A 22,350-nucleotide genomic window follows, 5' to 3' on the forward strand; every position below is an offset into this window, starting at 1 on the left:
ACCCCTCCCCAGGTATTGGCAAATGCTCGGTATCAGTCCCGATACTAGTATTGGCATCAGGATAACCCTATTTTAAATGGGTGGAACTCCGTTTTAAGCAAATATTAATGGATATAATTATGTGCATTAAAATTTTAGAATGCATCTCTCAACATATGTTTGTTTTAGATTCAAGGGAAATGATTGACATCAAAGTTCATTGATATATCAGGTGGTCAACAGTCACATCTGCCAAGAGTGTTTTTTAGTGACTATATACACAACATTGCGTGCTTTAGGAGAACACCTAACCACCTGCTTCCTGTCACCTCCCTACAGTTGTAAAAGTCGTTACAAGTTCTGCACTAAACAGACTAGAAGAAGCAAACCCGCAGTTTGCAAAAGTTAATTTTATGGTTACGACTAACCAATTCGTGGAAAAGCTATGATGGTCTACTGCAAGCCAAAGACTGTCACAAGCATACAGTATGCATGCAAAATGTAATTTTATATATCTATATATCTATCTATCTATCTATATATATATCACACACACACACACACACACACACACACACATATATATATATCTCCAAATGTACACTACTGTGCAAAAGTTTTTACTGGGTGTGGAAAAAAAATGCTGTAAATAAGGAATGCTTTCGGAAATAGAAGTATTAATAGCTTTTTTTTTTTATCAATTAACAAAATGGAAAGTAAATGAACAGAAGATAAATCTAAATCAAAGTAATATTTGGTGTGACCACCCTTTGCCTTCAAAAAAGCATAAATTATTCTAGGTACACTTGCATACTTTTAACCACTTGCCGACCGCCACACACATTTGCGACGGCAGAATGGCTCGTACAGGCAAATGGCCATACCTGTACGTCCCCTTGAATTTGCTGCCGTGCGGGCACACACGCCTGCCGCACGAGCGTGCCCACGGGTCCCACAAACTATGTTCGCTGGCGGCCCGTGATCATGAAACAGAGGCAGAATGGGGAGATGCCTTTGTAAACAAGGCATTCCCTGTTCTGTCTAGTGATAGGACAGAGATCTACTGCTCCCGGTCATCAGGAGCAGTGATCACTGTCATGTCAGTGGTAGCCCATCGCCCCAGTTAGAATCATTCCCTAGGACACACCTAACCCCTTGATCACCGCCTAGTGTTTAATCCCTTCACTGCCAGTGTCATTTATACAGTAATCAGTGGCTATGTATAGCACTGATCGCTGTATAAATGACAATGGTCCCAAAATAGTGTCTGATGTGTCTGCCATAATGTCACAGTCTGATAAAAAAAAAAAAAAAAAGATCGCAGATTGCCGCCATTACTAGTAATAAAAATATATATAAAAAATATATAATAAAAATGCCATAAATCTATCCCCTATTTTGTAGACGCTATAACTTTTGCACAAACCAATAAATGTATGCTTATTGTAATTTTTTTTACCAAAAATATGTAGAATCGACCTACACTGAGGGAAAAAAAATGAAAAATATATTTTTGGGTGATATAGCAAAAAATATTGCTTTTTCCAAAATCGTCACTCTTTTTTGGTTTGTAGTACAACAAATAAAAACTGCAGGATGTCATTAACCAGTTAATGACCCTCCCATAGACAAAAGACGTCTACAGGGTGGTTCGTTAACTCTGGGAGGATGTCTATGGACGTCCTCCCAGAATCGCGCCCCATGGGAGTGTCCGTGACCGTACTGCATCATAGATCGTGGTAAATTTCCGCTGATAGCGACCGTTTACCAAGTGATCGCTCAGTCCAATGACGGAGCTATCACTGTAAACAGACCGATCGGTACAGTGTGAGAGGGAGAGAGCGGGTGTCAGCGGCGCTGTGGGCTGGATCTGTGACAATTGCAGTCACAGATCCAGCCATTCATGCTCAGCCATCCACGCCAGTACTCCGCAATACCCACGCCAGTACTCCGCAATACCCACGCCAGTACTCCGCAATACCCACGCCAGTACTCCGCAATACCCACGCCAGTACTCCGCAATACCCACGCCAGTACTCCGCAATACCCGGAAAATATTCTGGAAAAAAATGCATTTTAATCACTTCCCGCCCAACGTCATATGATGTCCTTGACTTTGTGCAGGGATATCTGAATTATGCCTGCAGCTACAGGCATCATTCAGATATCAGCTTTTTCAGCAAGTGATTCGCTACACCATAAGAATGATTATGGCAGCTGTTCCGCCTCTTGATCATTCTTACAGGAGGCGAAAAGGGGACGTCCCCCCCCTCCCGTCACCCTCCGGTGCTTCTACCGACTCACCACTACGATCTAAGCCAGGATCGTTTTTTTATTTCAGGCTTCCCAGCCTAGGAGGTGAGATGTGGGGTCTTATTGACCCCATGTCTCACTGTAAAGAGGTCCTGTCATGCAATATTCCTATTACAAGGGAGGCTTACATTCCTTGTAATAGGAATAAAAGTGATCAAAACATTTATTTTTTGGGAAAAACATGTCAATCTAAAATTAATTTTTATTTTTATTTATTTAAGTGCCCCTGTTCCTGTGTGCTCGCATAAAGAAGCAGACGTAAGTCCCGCCCACATATGAAAACTGTGTTCAAACCACATGTGAGGTATCGCTGCGAACGTTAGAATGAGAGCAATAATTTTTGCCCTAGACCTCCTCTCTAACTAAAAACATGTAACCAGTAAAAATATTTAAAGCTTAACCTATGGGGATTTTTAAGTAGCGAAGTTTGGCGCCATTCCACGAGCGTTTGGAATTTTGAAGGGTGACATGTTAGGTATCTATTTACTCGGCGTAACTTTATCTTTCACATTATGCAAAAACATTGGGCTAACTTTAATGTTTTTTTTTTTTTTTTTTATAAAAGCACAAAACCGTTTTATTTCCAAAAAAAAACGCATTCGAAAAATTGCTGTGCAAATACCATGCGCGATAAAAAGTTGCAACGACCGCCATTGTATTCTCTAGGGTCTTTGCTAAAAAAAAAAAAATATTTATATATATATATATATAATTTTGAGGTTCTATGTAATTTTCTAGCAAATAAATGATGATTTTTACATATAGAAGAGAAATGTCAGAATTGGCCTGGGTGCTCCAGAACGCCTGAAGGTGCTCCCTGCATGTTGGGCCTCTGTATGTGGCCACGCTGTGTAAAAGTCCCACACATGTGGTATCGCCATACTCGGGAGTAATAGCAGAATGTGTTTTGGGGTGTAATTTGTGGTATGCATATGCTGTGTGTGAGAAATAACCTGCTAATATGAACATTTTGTGAAAATAAATAAATAAAAAATTTAGATTTTTCTAAGAAGTGTGGGGAAAAAAATTACAACTTCAAAAAAACTCACCATGCCTCTTTCTAAATACCTTGGAATGTCTTCTTTCCAAAAAGGGGTCATTTGGGGGGTATTTGTACTTTTCTGGCATGTTAGGGTCTTAAGAAATGACATAGGCCGTCAGTACTTCAGGTGTGATCAATTTTCAGATATTGGCACCATAGCTTGTGGACTCCATAACTTTCACAAAGACCAAATAATATGCACCAATTTGTACTTATTTTTACCAAAAATGTGTAGTAGTATACATTTTGGCCAAAATTTATGAAGAAAAATTACAAATTTGCAAAATTTTATAACAGAAATAAAGAAAATTTTATTTTCTTTACAGAATTTTCAGTCTTTTTTTCTTTTATAGTGCAAAAAATAAAAAACTCAATGGTAATTAAGTGGTTAATGACCACCAATAGAAAGCTCCATTTGTAGTAAAAAAAAAAAAGGACGTCAATTTTGTTTGGGTACAACGTCGCACGACCGCGCAATTGTCAGTTAAAGTGACGCAGTGACGAATCGCAAAAAATGCTCTGGTCAGGAAGGGGTTAAATTCTTCCGGGGCTGAAGTGGTTAAAGGAACTCGGCAGGAAAGTTGTTCCAAACATCATGAAGAACTAACCACATCTTCTGTGGATGTAGGCTTCCATCTCCAAAATCCATCTGTCTCTTCATGATGTAATCCCAGGCAGATTCAATGATGCGATCAGGGCTCTGTGGGGGGCATTACAATCAATCCATGTCTTTATGGACCTTGCTTTGTGTACTGGTGTGCAGTCATGTTGGAACAGGACGGCTACATCCCCAAACTGTTCCCACAAAGTTGGCAACATGAAATTGTCCAAAATGTCTTGGTATGCTGATGCCTTAGGAGTTCCCTTGACTGGAACTAAGGGGCCAAGCCCAACCCCTGAAAAACAACCTCACACCATAATCCCCCCTCCAAATGATTTGGACCAGTGCACAAAGCAAGGCCCATAAAGACATGGATGAGCGAGTTTGGGGTGAAGGAACTTGACTGGCCTGCACAGGGTCCTGACCTCAACCCGATAGAACACCTTTGGGATGAATTTTTTTTTTTGTGATGAATTAGTGTGGAGACTGCGAGCCAGGCCAATGTGTTTATTGATTGGTTTGCGCAAAATTTATAGCGTCTACCAAATAGGGGATAGTTTTATTGCATTTTTATTTTTCTAGTAATGGCAGTGAGATTTTTATCATGACTGCGACATTATGGAGGACACATCGGACACTTTTGACACTGTTTTGGGACCATTGTCATTTTTACAGCGAACAGTGCTATAAAAATGCACTGGTTACTGTAAAAATGACACTGGCAGTGAAGGGGTTAACTAGGAGGGGGCACTGTAGGGGTTAAGTGTGACCTAAGGGAGTGTTCTTACTGTGGGGGGGGGGGGGGGGCGTGGCTGGGCATGTGATGTCACTGATCGTCGTTCCCTATGACAGGGAACAGATGATCAGTGTCAGTCTCACTAGGAAGCACGGGGAGAGGTATGTTTACACTTACCTCTCCCCGTTCTTCCTCTCTGTGACCCGATCTCGGGACATAGGCGGCGATCCAGTCCACTGTTCCCGCCACGGAGCTAAGGACCGGGTTGCGAGCGCGCCCCACGGCTGAGCTCTTAAAGGGGACGTACATGTACTCCCTTGCGCCCAGCTGTGCCATTCTGCAGACGTATATCTGCGTGTGGCGGTCCTCAAGAGGTTAAATGGCCAAAAATGAAACGGTGTTCAAAGCACACATGTGAGGCATTGCCACGATTGTTAGAGCAAGAGCAATAATTCTAGTCCTAGACCACCTCTAACTCAAAACATGCAACCTGTAGAATTTAAATGTCATCTATGGAGATTTTTAAGGGTAAAAGTTTGTCGCCATTCCACGAAGGGGGCGGAACTTTAAAGCGTGACATGTTGGGTATCAAATAACTCGCGTAACATTATCTTTCACAATATGAAAAAAAAAATTGGGCTAACTTTACTGTTGTCTGTCCCTTTGATGAGAACAAGAACACCAGTAATAAATTACCTGAGCACATATTGATTATCCATTATCAAGCCTCATCAGTGGACCAGAACGCCGGTAGAAGCAGTGTTTTTGGTAAGCACCTTGCTACAACATACATTGTTGGTGTCATGACGGCTTGTACACAGAATAAGAAGGGTAGTGGGTCATATCTATATGTGCCTTCTCACACTTTGTAGTCCCTGTGTGTGTCTGCCATGAACAGCTGTGTGACTGTGTCCTATGTGTGCAGAAAAAGACTGGGAAGCCCCAGGGGCTGTGCAGACGTCATTGTTCTGCTGGGACTGATGGGAGACAAAGCAACCAAACTTGAAATACTGCTCTACATATAGGAGGGGCGGGTCTTCCTGTGTATGGCTCTCCCCAAGCAGGACTCTTTCCCATTCGCTGTGATTGTTTCTAACTCCCACACTGTCTATCCTGTGTGTGTGCTCTACTCACCCTGTACACTGTCAGCCTGTGCCCTGTCTACCACCACTATTGTCAGCTTTCCAGTACAGGCTGGGTGGTGGTAGGAGTCAGGCAGGGAAAGTGTTTACTATCCACGACTGTGTTCTATCAGGAAGCAAAGCTGTGTGATCGATCAATCTCTACCAGTCTGTCTCTCCTCTGTCTATTGTCTTGGTCTGTCCTCTCTCTCTCTATCTTTCCCCTTTCTGTCTTCCAGGATTCCCTTCTGTTTGTCCGATTTCCCTCTTTTCTCTGTCCCATATGTCTCCCTGTCCTGTTCCTCAATCTCTCCTCTTTATGCGCTTGTTCTCTGTCCTGTATCTCTCCACGTTCCCTCTGTATTTGATGCAGGATTTGTACTGTGCCGAATGCGCTCCCTTAGGAGGGCACAGAGACCCCATATTCAAACTTTAATTATCCATACAAAAGGTAAAAAAGAGCCCAAGGTGTTGGAGGTAACATAAAACAGAGAAAAACTGGGCAGGGGGCAGGGGGGCTAATCCTCCGGAAAATGGCATTCAAAGTCCATGGTTTTGAATGGTTCCTATTCTTCATCAGATTATCCATAGGCCTGAATAAAGAGGTGGGTTTTTAAACCCTTCCTGAAACTCAGGAGGGAGGGTAAGGACCTTAGAGAAGCTGGAAGGGAATTCCACAGCTCATTACCCTTTGCGACCAGGCGTCTGGTGCCAGTGGATTGTAGTCTGCTAATTGTTGGTTCTGCGAGATGCAAGTTGGCTGAACGAAGTGATCTTGACAGTACTTGGTGAGGGGCCCATTCAGACAGATAGATTGGGCCCAGTTTCCGGTGTGCACTATACATATAGCACATTGCCTTTAATACTCGCTCAGCGATAGGAAGCCAGCGCAGTTTTTTCAGCACAGGAGTGATGTGATCTGTTCTAGAGCATCCGGAAACCAGGTGCGCAGCTTGATTCTGGGTTACTTGCCATTTTCTTTGCCACTTCAGTGGAAGTCCAAGAAAAAAGATGTTGGAGCAATCCAACCGGGAATGCACAAGGCCCTGTACAAGAATTACATGGTTTCCATGCGAAAACAAATATTTCATTTTCCGAAGTCTTTGTATATAGAAGTTGGAGTTTTTGATACAGAGTTTTGCGTGAGGTATGAATGATAGGTAGGGATCAAAAATGATACCTAGGTTCCTGACTTGTTTTGTTGGTACTGGGGTTGAGCAGAATGAGATGGGCCAAGCCAGGAGAAAATTGGTGGTTGAATGAGGGCCCACCAACATCACCTCGGTCTTTGCTTCATTGAGGCCTAGCTTGTTATCGGCCATCCATTTTTGTACGTGGAGGAGCCCATTTCTCAGCTGTAGTTGCATATTTTGCCCATCGTTGGCATCAGCCAGGATCTGAGTGTCATCTGTGTAGATCTGGAATGCTAGTTTGTGTGTAGCAATGTCAGCGAGCGGGCGCATATAGCAGTTAAAAAGCAGGGGCGACAAAGCCGAGCCCTGCGGAATTCCATAGAGAAGGGGTTCAATTGGTGAGCTGCATGCATTTATCTGCACTTGATGGGTCCTGTCCGTGAAAAAGGAGGTAATCCAGTGGAGGACAGTGTCACTACACCCAAAAAGGTATTTCATGCGGTCTTCCAAAATTTGATGGTCGATGGTGTTGAAGGCTGCAGAGAGGTCAAGCAGCACCAGGGCCGCTGACCCCCCGCATCTTTTACACTCAACAGGTGTTCACGCATATCAAGTGCTGAGAGTTCAGTGCCACGACCCGGCCTAAATCTCGACTGGGAATCATGGAACAGGTCGTTACTCTCGAAGAAGTCTTGCATTTGTTGAAAGATGACCTGCTCCAGTATCTTCAGAAAGGGAAGGGAAGAGAAGAAGGGAAGAAGAGATATAGGTCTGAAATTGGCGAGCAAGGAAGGGTCAAGTGTGCTATTCTTCAACAAGGGGGAGACAATGGCATGTTTCAGTCATGTTGGAATGGCCCCTATTTTTAAAGACAGATTCACTATCCTTGTAATTTCTGGGGCCAGCGTATCTGCATTTTTCTTCATAAACCATGCGGGACAGATGTCATTCGGAAAGATTGACAGTTTAAACTTGGACATAATATTGGAAATCTTTGCCACTGAGGTTGAGTGCAAAGGAGCTAAAAGCTGGAGGAGTTTTTATTAGTACCAGAGGGTCAAAGTCATCAGGCAAGATTTTGTCCCGATTAAATTTTTTCCCCAAAGGTAGACTGAATCACAGAGCATAGTTCCATAGAAGGGACAATCTTATATAAAAAAAAACCAATGTGAATAGTTCCCGAGATTTGTTCGAGGCTTGCGTTATTTGTTCGTTATAGCAAGATCTTTTTTGATTTAAGCCACTTTCAAATATTCGTCTCTTATTCTTAAGTAAGTTGAGACTAGGGGCATACCAAGGGCTAGACTTAGAGAGTCTGGACATTCTCCCTGGTGTGGAGAAAGCCTCTTGAGGGGGCGAGCAGGAGTGTCAGGACGCCCACTAACACACAGCTCCTTTCTCTATCTGCAAAGTAGAGAGAGTGTCCTGACTTGCCTGCTCGGCCCCCCCCCCCCCCGCAAGAGGCTTTTTCCACACCAGGGAGAAAGCCTCACATTACGGTGTGTAGTTACAGACAGAAGAACAGGAAGTGAGGATTTCTCAGAAGAAATAAGGACATTTAAAAGCAAAGAATGAGGTAAGTGAAGGAGGACTGCACTAAGGTAAAGGAAGCTATTTAGGGAATTTTTTTTTTTACCTTTACAACCCCTTTAAAATTCACATTAAACCAAGTCTCTGTGATTCCTAAAATATGAACTTTCTCTGACGTGAGCATGTCAAAAAATTCTGAGCAGTGCTTAGTGGCTGAACGAGCATTATTAAGGCAGCCTTTAAAGTCTCAGAGGTAAATAAATTTGCTTTGGAGCTTTTCGGCTGTTTGCCCCGTTTCTTATGTTCCAAGGGGGAACAGATTTTATTTCTGATGCAATTAAGTTGAGTTTCTCTTGGTATTTTAGTATGTTGATTATTAAGTGAAATAAGCACCGGGCTCAAGTAGATTAACGCTTGTGCGGTACTTATGTCTCCGGCAGAAAATGTTCCTGTACTGGATCCAAAGGTTTGTGGCCTGTCTACCCGGGTCCAGACGGGCTTGCTTCTGGTGCGCCCGCTCGGCGGCGCCATGATGTTTATAGCAAAACCCGGTGGTGAGGGGGTGTGGCCAAGTACCACGTTGTGTCGCACTGGTTGCCAGGCAGCGGGACACCGGATGGGCTGGCTACGCTATGCAAAGCAGCAAGATGGGAGCAGTTAACACAGTCTTGAAAAAAGAGATCAGCAGTGCAGGGATGAAAAGGTGAGACGCACCCTGGGCTCAGTCCAGAATCTCAGGTCTGTAGTTTATGCCTTGTAGTGTATGTGCAGCCTTGTCAGTCTGCCTGTCCTCCCTTTGTCTCTCTACGTCCCTTACACATGTGTCACCTCTGTATGAGCTTGCCCGGTTGATCTGTATGTCTGTTCCTCCTCGCTCTCTGTCTCACTCTTCTCTTTCTATCCATCCTCTCTGTCTATTCTCATTCTCTCTGTCTATCCTCGTTATATATCTTTATTTCGGTTCATCATCTCTTATTCTATCCTCTCTCTCTTGGTCTCTACTCACCCCTTTTTTCCCCTCGCTTTCCTCTACCCCCCTCTCTCTCTTTCCTCTACCCCCCCTCACTCTCTTTCCTCTACCCCCCCTCACTCTCTTTCCTCTACCCCCCCTCTCTCTCTTTCCTCTACCCCCCCCTCTCTCTCTTTCCTCTACCCCCCCCCCTCTCTCTTTCCTCTACCCCCCCCCTCTCTCTTTCCTCTACCCCCCCCTCTCTCTCTTTCCTCTACCCCCCCTCTCTCTTTCCTCTACCCCCCCCTCTCTCTCTTTCCTCTACCCCCCCTCTCTCTCTTTCCTCTACCCCCCCCTCTCTCTTTCCTCTACCCCCCCCTCTCTCTTTCCTCTACCCCCCCCTCTCTCTTTCCTCTACCCCCCCTCTCTCTTTCCTCTACCCCCCCCTCTCTCTTTCCTCTACCCCCCCCTCTCTCTTTCCTCTACCCCCCCCTCTCTCTTTCCTCTACCCCCCCCTCTCTCTCTTTCCTCTACCCCCCCTCTCTCTCTTTCCTCTACCCCCCCCCCCCCTTTCCTATGCCCACTCTCTCTCTCCTCCGCTGCTCTCCCCCTCTCTCTCGCGCGCGCTCTCTCTCTCTCTCTCTCTCTCGCGCGCGCTCTCTCTCTCTCTCTCTCCTATCCCCCACCCCCTTCTCTCTCTCTTTCCTGCCCTCCTCGCTTTCCGTCTAACCTCTTGGTTAAAACCATATAGAATCCTCTAAAATCCTCCACAAACCCTTCATTAATAAAAATAAGTATAATGCCCACTACCTTTTGGTATGTGCTATAAACCCTTGTTAGACTTACTGGTAAACACACACCACCATCATTCCAGGACAGCTACTTGAGAGGATAAGCAAGATACTATACATTAGGGAGGAACAACAGCCTGAAGCACTTTCCTACCAAAGGAAAGGTCCTGGCTGGAAAGCATCTGAACTCTATAATGTTTGACAAATGCATGAGAGGAGGACCAGATGGCAGCTTTAGAAATGTCTTCCCATGATGCCCCCGCTCTTTCTGCCAATGACGTAGCCATGGATCTCGTTGAATAAGCCCTAACTCTAGAAGGAGGGATACGACCTGACGCTTTGTAAGCTTCACAAATAACTTCCCTAATCCATCTAGCGATAGAGCTTTTGGACGCTTTGGATGCCTTTTTGGGGCCACTGAGTACCAACAGTTGGGAGGAACTCCTAAACCCACTGGATTTCTCTGGGTAAAGCAGCAGACATCTCTGTACGTCTAAAAAACTAAATCTTTCCTCTTCTGCATTTTTGGGAGAGGAACAAAAACTAGAAAGGACTACTTCCTGGGACCTATGAAAGTTAGACGAAATTTTGGGCAAATAGAAAGGATCAGGTTTGATCACTACCCTGTTCTCTAAAATCCTCAGGAAGAAATCTTTACAGGAAAGGGACTGCAGATCAGAAATCCTTCTCCCTGACGTACTAGCCAAAAGGAAGGAAATCTTCAAGGAAATACATTTCAGGGAAGCTTCATGCAAAGGCTCAAAACGGAGCCCTTGTTAGAGCATTAAGCACTAATGACAGATCCCAAGGAGGTAAATGTTTGGTGATCCTGGGAGCATGTCTAGATCTGGCTGCAAGGAACCTCCTGACTAAAGGATATTCAGCTAGCCTCGTCTGAAAATACAGACAGGGCCGCAACCTGAACCCTAAGGGTGCTGAAAAAAAGACCTTTCTCCACTCACTTGTGTAAAAAATCTAGAACACAGGGAGAAGAAAAATAATCAAAACTGGATTTCCTTTGACAGGAATAAAAAGTTCTCCAAACTTTCCCATAGATTCTTCTACTTACCAACCTACGGCTGTCCAGGATAGTTTGAATAACTGTCTCTGAACACCTTTTCAACTGTAAGAGGCGCCGCTCAGCCTCCAAGCTGTCAAATGGAAGATCTGAGGGCTTGGATGCAATACTGGTCCCTGATGGGAGTAGATCCTTCCATTTTGGGAAGATCCACAAAGAGGGTCTTCAGAGAGGAAAACCAACTCCTTCTGGGCCACCAGGGGGCGATCAGAACCACTTCTGCCTGATCCTGAATAATTTTCCGAACTACCAGAGGTAAGAGGGGAAAAGAAGGGAAGGCGTAGGCCAGAGAGAAATCCCACGGGAAGGAGAGAGCGTCCGTCCCTAAGGACCCTGTCTCTCTCTCCAAAGAGAAAAACGCCAGCAGTTTCCTGTTGAGACTGGAGGCAAAAAGGTCCACTGTAGGAAGACCCCATCTTAGCACAATCTCCTGGAACATGCTTTGTTGTAACTCCCAACAGCTGGAACTTATGCTCACCCTGCCAGCGTGTTCTCTGAACCTCTGATGTGGACTGCTCTGATCAAGGTGACATTGATTTCCGCCCAGGAAAAAATCTGCTGTGACCTCGTTCGGAGTCACTCCTAACTCTTGCCCCTTTGCTTGTTCAGGTATGACACTGTCGTGGCATTGTCTGAAAACACCAACAGGTCTTTTGAATTAAGCTTCTCCTGCAGAGCCAAGAGAGCTTTCCCTACAGCTAGTAGTTCCCTGAAATTTGAGAAGCGGTCTGCCTCCTCTGGCGACCAAGCTCCCTGGGCCTGCCAGCCCTGAGAATGCGCACCCCAGCCCCACAGACTGGCATCTGTGGTAACCTTCACTGGAGCATGTTGCGCCCAGTTCTTCCCTCCTGCAGGTGTTCTCGCTGCTCCCACCAGGAGAGATCGAGAGAATCCTCCCTTGGAAGTTGAACTAGTTGATCCAGAGAATCCTTCCTGCGATTCCCAATGGTGTAAGAGAAACGCCTGGAGTGTAATAGGGCCCAGGGAACTCCTGGGATGGCTGTGGTTATTAAACCCAATTACTGCATGACCCGCCGAAGCAAGGTCTGTGGGAGCAATCTGAAGGCCTGCACGGCAAGAAGAAGTTTAAAAAAAAAAAAATTCTGAGCAACAGCGTCTATTAGATAACCCAGAAAAAGTATGTTCTGGGAGGGTACCAGTCAAGACTTTCGTTGGTTGACTTTCCACCCTAGATCCTGAAAGGTCCGCAGAACCAACTGCAGATCCCGAATAAGGGATTCTTTGTCTCGGGCAAAGATCAGAAAATCGTCCAGGTATGGAACGATCGATACACTTTGTATCCGAAAAAAGGCCATGATCTTTGTAAGAATCCTGGGCGCTGCCGAGAGACCGAAAGGGAGGGCATTGAACTGCCAATGACTCAGCCCGTTATCCATGAGAATCGCAAATCTGAGAAATTTTCGATGGTTCTGGCAGATTGGAAGATAAGCGTCCTTAAAGCGGAGGTTCACCCAAAAATCCACTTTTTGACAGTAGCTGTAGCATACTGCTAACATCTGCAGTATGCTGTTTTTTTTTTTTTTTTTACTTGTACTTATCGTTATATGAGCCCTTATTTTCCGGCTCCGAGCGGGGAATCCTGCGGGGAATGGGCGTTTCTAAGCAAAGAGGAGTTGATTGACGGCTGCTAAGGCGTGTCTTGGCCTCGGTTTAATCTTCAACTGCCATGATGCTGCACATGTGATCAGTTCTGACACCAGCCATTGGATGGTTTGACAGTTTGGTTGACAGCACAACCAATGTGACAGTTAGCATTCCCGGCATGCCAGGAATGTAACTGCTTTTTCAAACTGTTAAATTGATGGGTTTACTTTCGCTTTAAGGATGCTGGAAAGTTCATTTTGAGGGTGAACCTCCGCTTTAAGATCCAGGGCAACCATCTCTACAGTTTCCGCATTTTTTTCTTTTAAATTCTCTGTTTTTATTTTAAGAGAGAAAGAAATACAGGACTGCAAAAAAGGAACAAACAAAATCCAATAAAATATTGTATATGGATATTACATTATATCTCTCTCTTCAACTCCATTTGCATTTCATATATTACCTCAAAAGGAAAGTAAAAATATAATATATTGTATCCCCGGCAACTTTCCTTTCCTTAAATCCAATACCACTGGGAGAAATGAAATAACCAAATTACTATTCCTTCTATAACTTAAATTCATTCTTCCCCAGTTATTTCATTACCCATCCATATATTATCTACTCTTTGAGAACTAGATCCCTCTTTAGCTCCGCATTTTTTTTCATCTGTCTATCCTAAAAAAAAAAAAAAAGAAAAAGGAACAGAAACAAGCCCTAAGAAAGAAGCAGGCACATACCCCAAAAAAAGGACCCCTGCTGCATAATTACAGACAAGGGCTTACCTTGGAGGTAGTATGGGAACCGGAGACTGCCGCTGGCTCTATCCGAGCGGGTGCTCTCTCCTCAGGCCTATCTTCAAGCTCCATTGGTGATCGGCCGAAGAGAAAAGGCTCCTGTCCCAGGCAGCATGTCCTCAGTGTACTGCGCCATAGTCCTTATGAACACGGCGCCGAAAAATGCATCACGTGACTTCCGGTTCCGGAAGTCCTCCGACGCCATCTTGGTACACCTCGGTGAAGCCGAGGAAGACAAGGTTTCCATCAGCAGACCTGGGGAGAACCTGAAGGAAGTTGCCATTTTACCCTTGCAGTTGAGGCAAGAACCTTCACCTTCTGGCCAGAAATGGGGACTGAACACATCCAGGACTCAGCCGCAACCAGTACTGGATGTTGCCAGGGAAGGGGGGTCTGCCAACCACAGTTACCAGACCTAGGAAAAACAAAAACCGTGTCGGTGCTTCTGGAGGGTCTGGAAACACAAAACAACTGAATGTCAGAGAAAAGGGAGGGGCCTTTTAAATTGTATCTGATTTTTGTTTCCTGTAGAGGGCGGAGCCAATCATCCCTCAAGTAGCTGTCCTGGAAGGTGAGGGGGGGGAAATAGTGTTTGTTTTAAACTGTCAGTGCAGGCAAAATCTAGTCAGGCCTATGCCTTATGCTAGGCCTGGTTGTTTTGATCTGGGAGTGTCAGAGTAGCAATGAGTGTGGCCACCTGTGTTCAGACTCTGGAACTCCTCCCCTGCCTCCCCTGGGGTAGTAGTGTGTGTGTGGGGCCCCAGGCCTATGGGCCTACCATGTGCTGAGGAGAAAGTCCTGATGGAGGATCACCTTTCTTCAACACTGCACAGGAGGAATTCAATACTAAGAGAAAGGAACCTAGAACTGTTACTGCTGGGCAATGTGGTTGAACCATGTCTCTTCCATGGACTGGGGACCATGGAACAGGTCAGTGGGTACATGACAGCAAGTGATGGGATCAGAGTAGTCTATTCAAGGAGCTTGGGAATATCTGCTGTTGCCCCCAGTAACTGAAAGCCACAAGGGGGTGTCTAAGACGGGATGTTGCATGATCAGTCCCACAAAGCAGGATATTACAAGGAGGGACTCTAACCTTACCTCATCTCAAAATGGAAGGCTGTGGCCGGGCAACTTATCCTTTCCATCACTGAACTATTTGGGCCTAGTAGTCCAGCAGTTACCATTTGCAGTATAGAGGCTGTGGGGTCAGAGGGGGGGGGGGGTGTATGAGGATACTGTGAAGGACTTTTATGCAATTGCCTATATGCTTCAGTTTAATTCTCTCCCTGCTATTTTAATGTCTGTGTGAAGAGGACCTGTGTTTACCCTTAAGAGATGTGTATTGTATCATCAGGCTAAATGATTAGATAATTGGCTCATGTTAATTATTCTGATTGCTTCGTTGTAGTAATTAACTTCACTGATGTCATTATCTAAAGAAATGTGCCTTGTCAGGGTCGGCACCAGAGTGTCTACCTATAATCTGTATGGGAGCCCCAGTGTGTGAAAAGGGGGTGGAAATTTCATTGTTCTTTGATTGATGATTAGCTTGTAAACTGTATATAACTAGCAGAATTCTGCCATTAAAGAGAGTCTTGTTCCAGCATTAAGCTTTGGCTCAGGTGTGGATTATTCGGCGATTCCAGGGATTTCTACTCGTGGAATATTGGGCGATTTTCTTTTATGGGAAGAAGGGAATGCTTGACGGGGATATCTTCTACTACGGTCACAACTGGTTGGAAGCAGCTGGATTTTCCCTTCTACTTTCCTTTACACCAGGATTCCAAGCAGACACTGGGAACAGTTAATGGAACGCTGGTACACCCGGCTTAAAAGAAATACACTGAAAGAACTACTGGAAGTTCGTGGAAGGATTGCTAGCAACAAAACCAAGCGGGTCATCATAGCAGAATTAATGGAGCTAGACCAGGAGAACTTGGTTGCAGCAACGCCAGCAGTACAAGAGATGGAGACACCAGTGATTCAGGAGGAGGAATCACCAGCCAACAAGGTAATGAGAGAGAAGCTAGCATGGTTCGGTCCGAACCCAACGGCGGATGTGGTGCTGAAAGTGATGGACCTGTTAGCGGAGGAGGCTAAACAAATAAGAGACGCAGAGCTACAGTTAAAACTGGCAGCAGTCCAACAAGCAGCCGCACATTCTCCAAACAGTGAGTACAGCACAGCAGACACAAGGAAGATTCCGTTTAGCGCTTTTAATGAAAAAGACAGTGAAATTGATAACTACCTGGCAGATTTTGAGAGACAATGTAACCTGCACCGAATAGCTAGAGGAGAGTGGGTTTCAATATTGTCAGGCAAACTGTCAGGTAAAGCTTCTGATGCTTTCCGGACCGTGCCAGAGCAGGAGACCCATAGCTACGTCAGGGTTAAAGAAGTACTCCTGGCTCGTTATGCAGTAACCCCAGAGTCCTACCGACAGAAGTTCAGGGACTCACGCAAAACCACGAAAGACTCTTACGTGGAATGGGCATGCCAGTTATCCCTGTCGGCCTCTAGCTGGGTTAACAGCAGCCAGGCCACCACCGCAATTGCTGGAGCAATTTTACAATCACATCCAGACGGATGTAAAAGACTGGGTGAGAGATCGCAGGCCCATGACTCTACCAGAGGCCGCTAAGTTGGCGGATGAATATGCGGATACTCGCAAGACAAACCAGGTCACACCACGGGTACAACCTCCACGACCAACGGTGCCCTCACACCCACCAGCCGCTAGATACCAACCTCCTAACAGACCGGTGACATCTAGCCCTCGCTATCCACGCCAGGAGGACAATGAACAATGCTGCTTCCGGTGCAAACAGCTGGGTCACTTCAAGGAGAATTGCCCCATGGATGACAACACCAGGTCAAATTGGTCTCGACCTGGGTACCGCCCACCAGCAGCAGCCCATTGTGTAGACTCGGCTTGGGATCCCCAGGAGCTGGGTCAGGAAGAACCATTGGGCACCCTTTACGAAGCCCTCATGGTACAATCTGTTATTACGGACAACAGGAAACACCATTGTCAGCTGGTCATGGTTAACGGAAAAACCGCCCGGGGATTAAGAGACAGTGGGGCGACCATCACGTTGGTACAAAGACACCTTATTAATGCATCAGAGAAACCGGGGAAATCAATTGCTGCGAGAGTGGCAGGGGGGGCAGTATACCGTATTCCTACTGCACAGGTACACCTAGACTGGGGTGCGGGAGCTGGCAATGTTCATGTGGGCGTCATGAAAGACTTACCTTCTGAAGTCATCTTGGGCAACGACATTGGCCCCCTGACTTCGGCGTTCGCCTCTACCACCGCTCAGGAGGCCCACTCAGTAACCACCAAAGCACAAAGTCGCGCTGCCGAGAGCCATCCGCTTCCTACTGAGACCCAGGTAAGCCAACCCAACCTACCCTTGACTGTGGAACCCCTACCCTGGGACACCCCAGAGGACTTTGGGCGGGAGGTGAACGGAGACCCTTCCTTCAGAAAGTATCGAGAGAAAGCCAGGAGGGACCAAGGGGGGTTAGAGAATGAGCAATTTATCTGGGAGAAAGGCCGCTTGTACAGGCTCACCGAGACCCGGGGTAATGCACCAGGGCCTAAGCAAAAACGCCAGCTGGTAGTTCCCCGGAAGTACCGACAGGAGTTATTGAGGATTGGGCACGACGTACCCTTGGCAGGCCATTTGGGAATACGCAAGACAGGGTATCGGATAACCCAGAACTTCTTCTGGCCTGGGGTATCCGACGACGTCAGGGCGTATTGTCAAACATGCGAGGTATGTCAACGTATAGGTAAAAAGGGAGACCACCCAAAGGCTAAACTAGTTTCCATGCCCATTATTGAAGAACCGTTCACAAGGGTAGCCGTGGACATTATAGGGCCCCTGGCCCAACCTAGCCGTTCCGGCAAGCGGTATATACTCACCGTAGTAGACTACGCCACCCGTTACCCCGAAGCGGTAGCTCTCTCTAACATACAGGCTGAGACCGTAGCAGAGGCCCTAGTTAAAGTATTTTCCCGCATAGGCTTTCCCAAGGAGGTTCTGTCTGACCAAGGCACACAATTCACGGCCGAGGTAACCCAGCAGATATGGAAAACCTGTGGAGTTAAATCCCTGACTAGCTCCCCATACCACCCCCAGACTAACGGCCTGTGCGAGCGCTTCAACGGAACGCTAAAGCAAATGTTGAAGTCGTTCACGGGGGCGTACAAGGATTGGGAGCGATTCCTGCCACACCTTCTCTTTGCCTACCGAGAGGTGCCGCAGGAATCGACCGGATTCTCACCCTTCGAACTTCTCTATGGGAGGCGGGTGAGGGGGCCCTTAGATCTCATCAAGGATCACTGGGAGGGGCAAACAGAAATTGAGGGGACCCCGGTTGTACCTTATGTCCTGGAGCTGAGGGACCGCATGGAGGAATTAGCCCAGACAGTGCGAGAGAACCTCCAGGTGGCCCAAAAGCGCCAGAAGGTATGGTATGACCGACGGGCTAGGCACCGGAGCTTTCAGATAGGCCAAAAGGTCATGGTATTAAGGCCGGTCCGAACAGACAAGCTCCAGGCCGCCTGGCAGGGCCCCTATAAAGTTATAGGACAGATATGCGGCACTACCTACACGATAGCCAGCTGCGAGGATGAAGATGTGAAACTAACCTTTCACATCAACATGCTCAAAGCCTATCAGGAATGGGCAGAGGAGGTAGCCGCTATCTGTGCACCAGCAGGAGAAGACACAGAGACCCTACCCCTTCCCGACCTATTGGGCAGTAACGAAGGGATGACCCAGATAGAGAAAGTCCAGCTAGGTGAACAGCTGGAGCCGCAAGAGCGGGCTCAAGCTGGCCGCTTACTAGAAACAAAACAGGCCACATTCTCTCAGGAGCCTGGATACACACTCCTAGCCGTAAACAAGGTGGAGACTCCAGGACAGACACCCCTGAGACAGCCTCCTTACCGTATCCCCGAAGCAGTCCGGGAAGGGATGCGGAAGGAAATAGATGAGATGCTTCGGCTAGGCGTAATCGAACCCTCAGAAAGTCCTTGGGCCTCGCCAGTAGTCCTAGTGCCAAAGAAGGATGGGACAACCCGCTTCTGTGTAGATTACCGGCGCCTCAACGACAAGACAGTTACGGACGCCTACCCGATGCTACGGATGGACGAGCTGCTTGACCGTATCTCTGCAGGGAAGTATCTGACCACAATAGACCTATGCAAGGGATATTGGCAGATTCCCCTAGCAGATGCCAGACTCAAGTCGGCATTCATCACCCCGTTCGGCCTATACCAATTCCGGGTTATGCCGTTCGGGATGAAGAACGCCCCGGCCACCTTCCAACGGATGGTGGATCAGTTACTTGGGGGTCTCCAGAGCTTCGCATGCGCTTACCTGGATGACATTGCCATCTACAGCGATACATGGGAAGCGCACCTAGAGCACGTAGGGGTAGTATTGGATAGGATCAAGGGGGCCGGGCTGACCCTGAAACCCGACAAATGTCATTTGGGTATGGCGGAGGTACAATATTTGGGCCACCGAGTAGGATGTGGTAAGCAACGGCCGGAGCCGGCTAAGAACGAGGCCGTTGCCAATTGGCCCACTCCCCACACCAAGACACAAGTCATGGCTTTCTTGGGCATAGCCGGCTATTACAGACGCTTTGTACCCGACTATAGCGCCTTGGCCAAACCCCTGACCGACTTGACCAAAAAGAAGCTACCCCGACAAGTCCTGTGGTCCCCGGAATGTGAGGTGGCTTTCCAAGCCCTAAAGACTGCTCTGGTGTTGGTTACCCCAGATCCTAACAAAAGATTTATTGTCCACACAGACGCTTCAATGTTTGGACTGGGGGCAGTACTAAGCCAGATCGGGGAGGATGGAGGAGAGCACCCGGTGGCATACCTGAGTCGGAAGCTGTTGCCAAGGGAGGTCAGTTACGCCACCATTGAAAAAGAGTGTTTGGCCTTGGTATGGGCACTCAAAAAACTCATACCTTACCTTTATGGCCGGGCTTTCACTCTCATCACCGATCACAACCCCTTGGTGTGGCTTAACCGGGTTTCAGGGGACAACGCCCGTTTGCTACGCTGGAGCTTGGCCTTACAGCCCTATGACTTTACGATTCATTATCGCCCAGGCAAGCAAAACGGGAATGCCGATGGATTGTCACGCCAAACGGAGTTAACCTCGGACTAAAAGCTCTGAACCCGTCAACCCTACTGGACCAGGAAAGGTCCAACCGAGTTTCCTGGAGCAGGGAGAAAAAGGGGGGCCATTGTGAAGGACTTTTATGCAATTGCCTATATGCTTCAGTTTAATTCTCTCCCTGCTATTTTAATGTCTGTGTGTGAAGAGGACCTGTGTTTACCCTTAAGAGATGTGTATTGTATCGTCAGGCTAAATGATTAGATAATTGGCTCATGTTAATTATTCTGATTGCTTCATTGTAGTAATTAACTTCACTGATATCATTATCTAAAGAAATGTGCCTTGTCAGGGTCGGCACCAGAGTGTCTACCTATAATCTGTATGGGAGCCCCAGTGTGTGAAAAGGGGGTGGAGATTTCATTGTTCTTTGATTGATGATCAGCTTGTAAACTGTATATAACTTTGCCATTAAAGAGAGTCTTGTTCCAGCAATAAGCTTTGGCTCATGTGTGGATTATTCGGCGATTCCAGGGATTTCTACTCGTGGAATATTGGGTGATTTTCTTTTATGGGAAGAAGGGAATGCTTGACGGGGATATCTTCTACTACCGTCACAGATACCTTCCGGACACAGGGCTGGCATTTGGATAACGGTTCATCATCACAACAGTCATTCAGAGTGACTTATCCTAAAAAGGGCAGCATGAAGGGAGCAATAGTCTGCAGCTCACTAACAAAATACAATCTTTGCTGTGCCTCATCATCAGAATCTAATCTACTAAGTGCTAGCTAATTTTTATGGGCATCCCATGTCATCACACCCTTACCCAACTCTACCCAAGAAATACTTTTATAATAAAAATACCACAAAGGAAAAGCAAGTGACTCTTCATTGTGTCTAAAGAAATGGAAGTGTGACAGACAAGGTGATGTGTGGATCTTTTGAACTTGTGCCCAAAATGCACCGCTACATAAATATACATTTTGTTCCCAGTTCCTTAAATCACAATTCAAATTTGGGTTCCCGTCTTGCTTTCCTGGCACTGCAGGTATCGAATTATGTTCTGAAGAGAGCTGGAATTCAGTTCACATCACAAGACTGTGATAAAGCTTTCTATACTGTGCCACAGCACCAATCCCAAAAGTTCATGTTCCATCACTTGTAGCATTGATGGAAGATCAGGGTGGGTCTCGTGGTGATGATGGGACACAGTCTACCATTTGTCAGCGCCCGACGTGCAATAAAAAGCAAATATTCATCTGTTAGATGACAGAAACTGACCTTATAAGGTGTTAAATCAACATGTCTCCACAGCGATTTGTCCAACACCAGTCTCTTCCACCGCTTGCAGACACTTAAAAAAGAAAAAAAATAATTACATCCATTTTTAATGTGAAGGTGTAAGAACATAAAATAAAAGCCTAAGGGGAGGTCAATCAAGTTGATATGCATTCAATATAATATAGTAATCTTCATTTTTAATAGAACTTATCAGTAAGTATTCAGTGAGACTATATATTCTGGCAGAAGCCTTCTGAACCCTCAAGATTGGTATTTCTCTTATGACATTGCGTCAACGTTCCCTTCTTCAGGGATGTTTGAAGCCCAAACTGTGTGTAAGCCCAAGTCAGATGGTGTCCGAGCATACTCATGGTTGTGTGCACCAAGGTTAAAAAGCGCCCCCTACCTGTCCTGGTGCCCCCTGCCCTTAAAGCAGTGTTCCAGCTGTGATTTTTTTTTTTTTAAAAGTCAGCAGCTACAAACACTGTAGTTGCTGACTTTTAATAAGGATACTTACCTGTCCTTGGCGCCCGCGATGTCAGCCCCCCGAGGCCGATCCCTTGATCGTGGCAGGTTCCCAGCACCACCATCCTCACTAAGGGAAACAGGCAGTGGAGCCATGCGGCTTCACTGCCCGTTTCCTACTGCGCATGCGCAAGTCACTTTATGAACGGGCGGCTGTTCTCTGGGATGCACACAGTTCCCAGAAGACAGCGCGCCCCATTCCCCAGAAGACAAAACGCAAGGAGGACAAGAATGAAGACCAGCCGCGGACTAGGAAGATCTGCCTAGCAACCGCCATTTCTGGTAAGTAAAATAAATAAATATGTTTTTCATTTTTTTTTGAGCATTTATATGTCATTTTTTTTTTAGGGTGGACCTCCGCTTTAAACACTTAACAGAGTCCACTCACAATCCAGCACTGTGCCCGGCTGCAACTCTTCCTCCTTCACTTCCTGGTCTTACAGGAGGCTTGTGCAATAGCAGGAGCCATTGTCAGACTCCAGGAACTTGGAGAGGAGGAGGAGGAGCAGTGGCAGCAGGAAAATGCCAAAGAGGAGGTAAAGGACTGTTCTGTACAATATTGTTGCACACAGCAGGAAAGTTTAACATCTTTTAAAGTGTAACTAAAGGCAAAACTTAAATAGCGCTGCTATACAGCCTGAAAAACTCCTACCCAGCAACCTCAATGTGAAAGCAGGAGGGCTTTCACACTGAGGCGATGCGCTGGCAAGAGAGAA

At 46.4% G+C, this 22,350-nt stretch overlaps 1 protein-coding gene across 1 annotated transcript in view; it reads right to left on the reverse strand.

Moving 5' to 3' along the window:
- FBXL12 (F-box and leucine rich repeat protein 12) overlaps positions 1-22,350 on the reverse strand; it is a 36,876-nt gene that overhangs the window by 11,357 nt on the left and 3,169 nt on the right. The window contains exon 2 of the mRNA XM_040346377.1: positions 21,110-21,182. Within this exon, the coding sequence (XP_040202311.1) occupies positions 21,110-21,182 (73 nt within the window). The remainder of the gene's footprint in view (positions 1-21,109; positions 21,183-22,350) is intronic.

The sequence above is a fragment of the Rana temporaria genome, chromosome 3 (genome assembly GCF_905171775.1).
Source record: "Rana temporaria chromosome 3, aRanTem1.1, whole genome shotgun sequence".
Classification (NCBI taxonomy): Eukaryota; Metazoa; Chordata; class Amphibia; order Anura; family Ranidae; genus Rana; species Rana temporaria.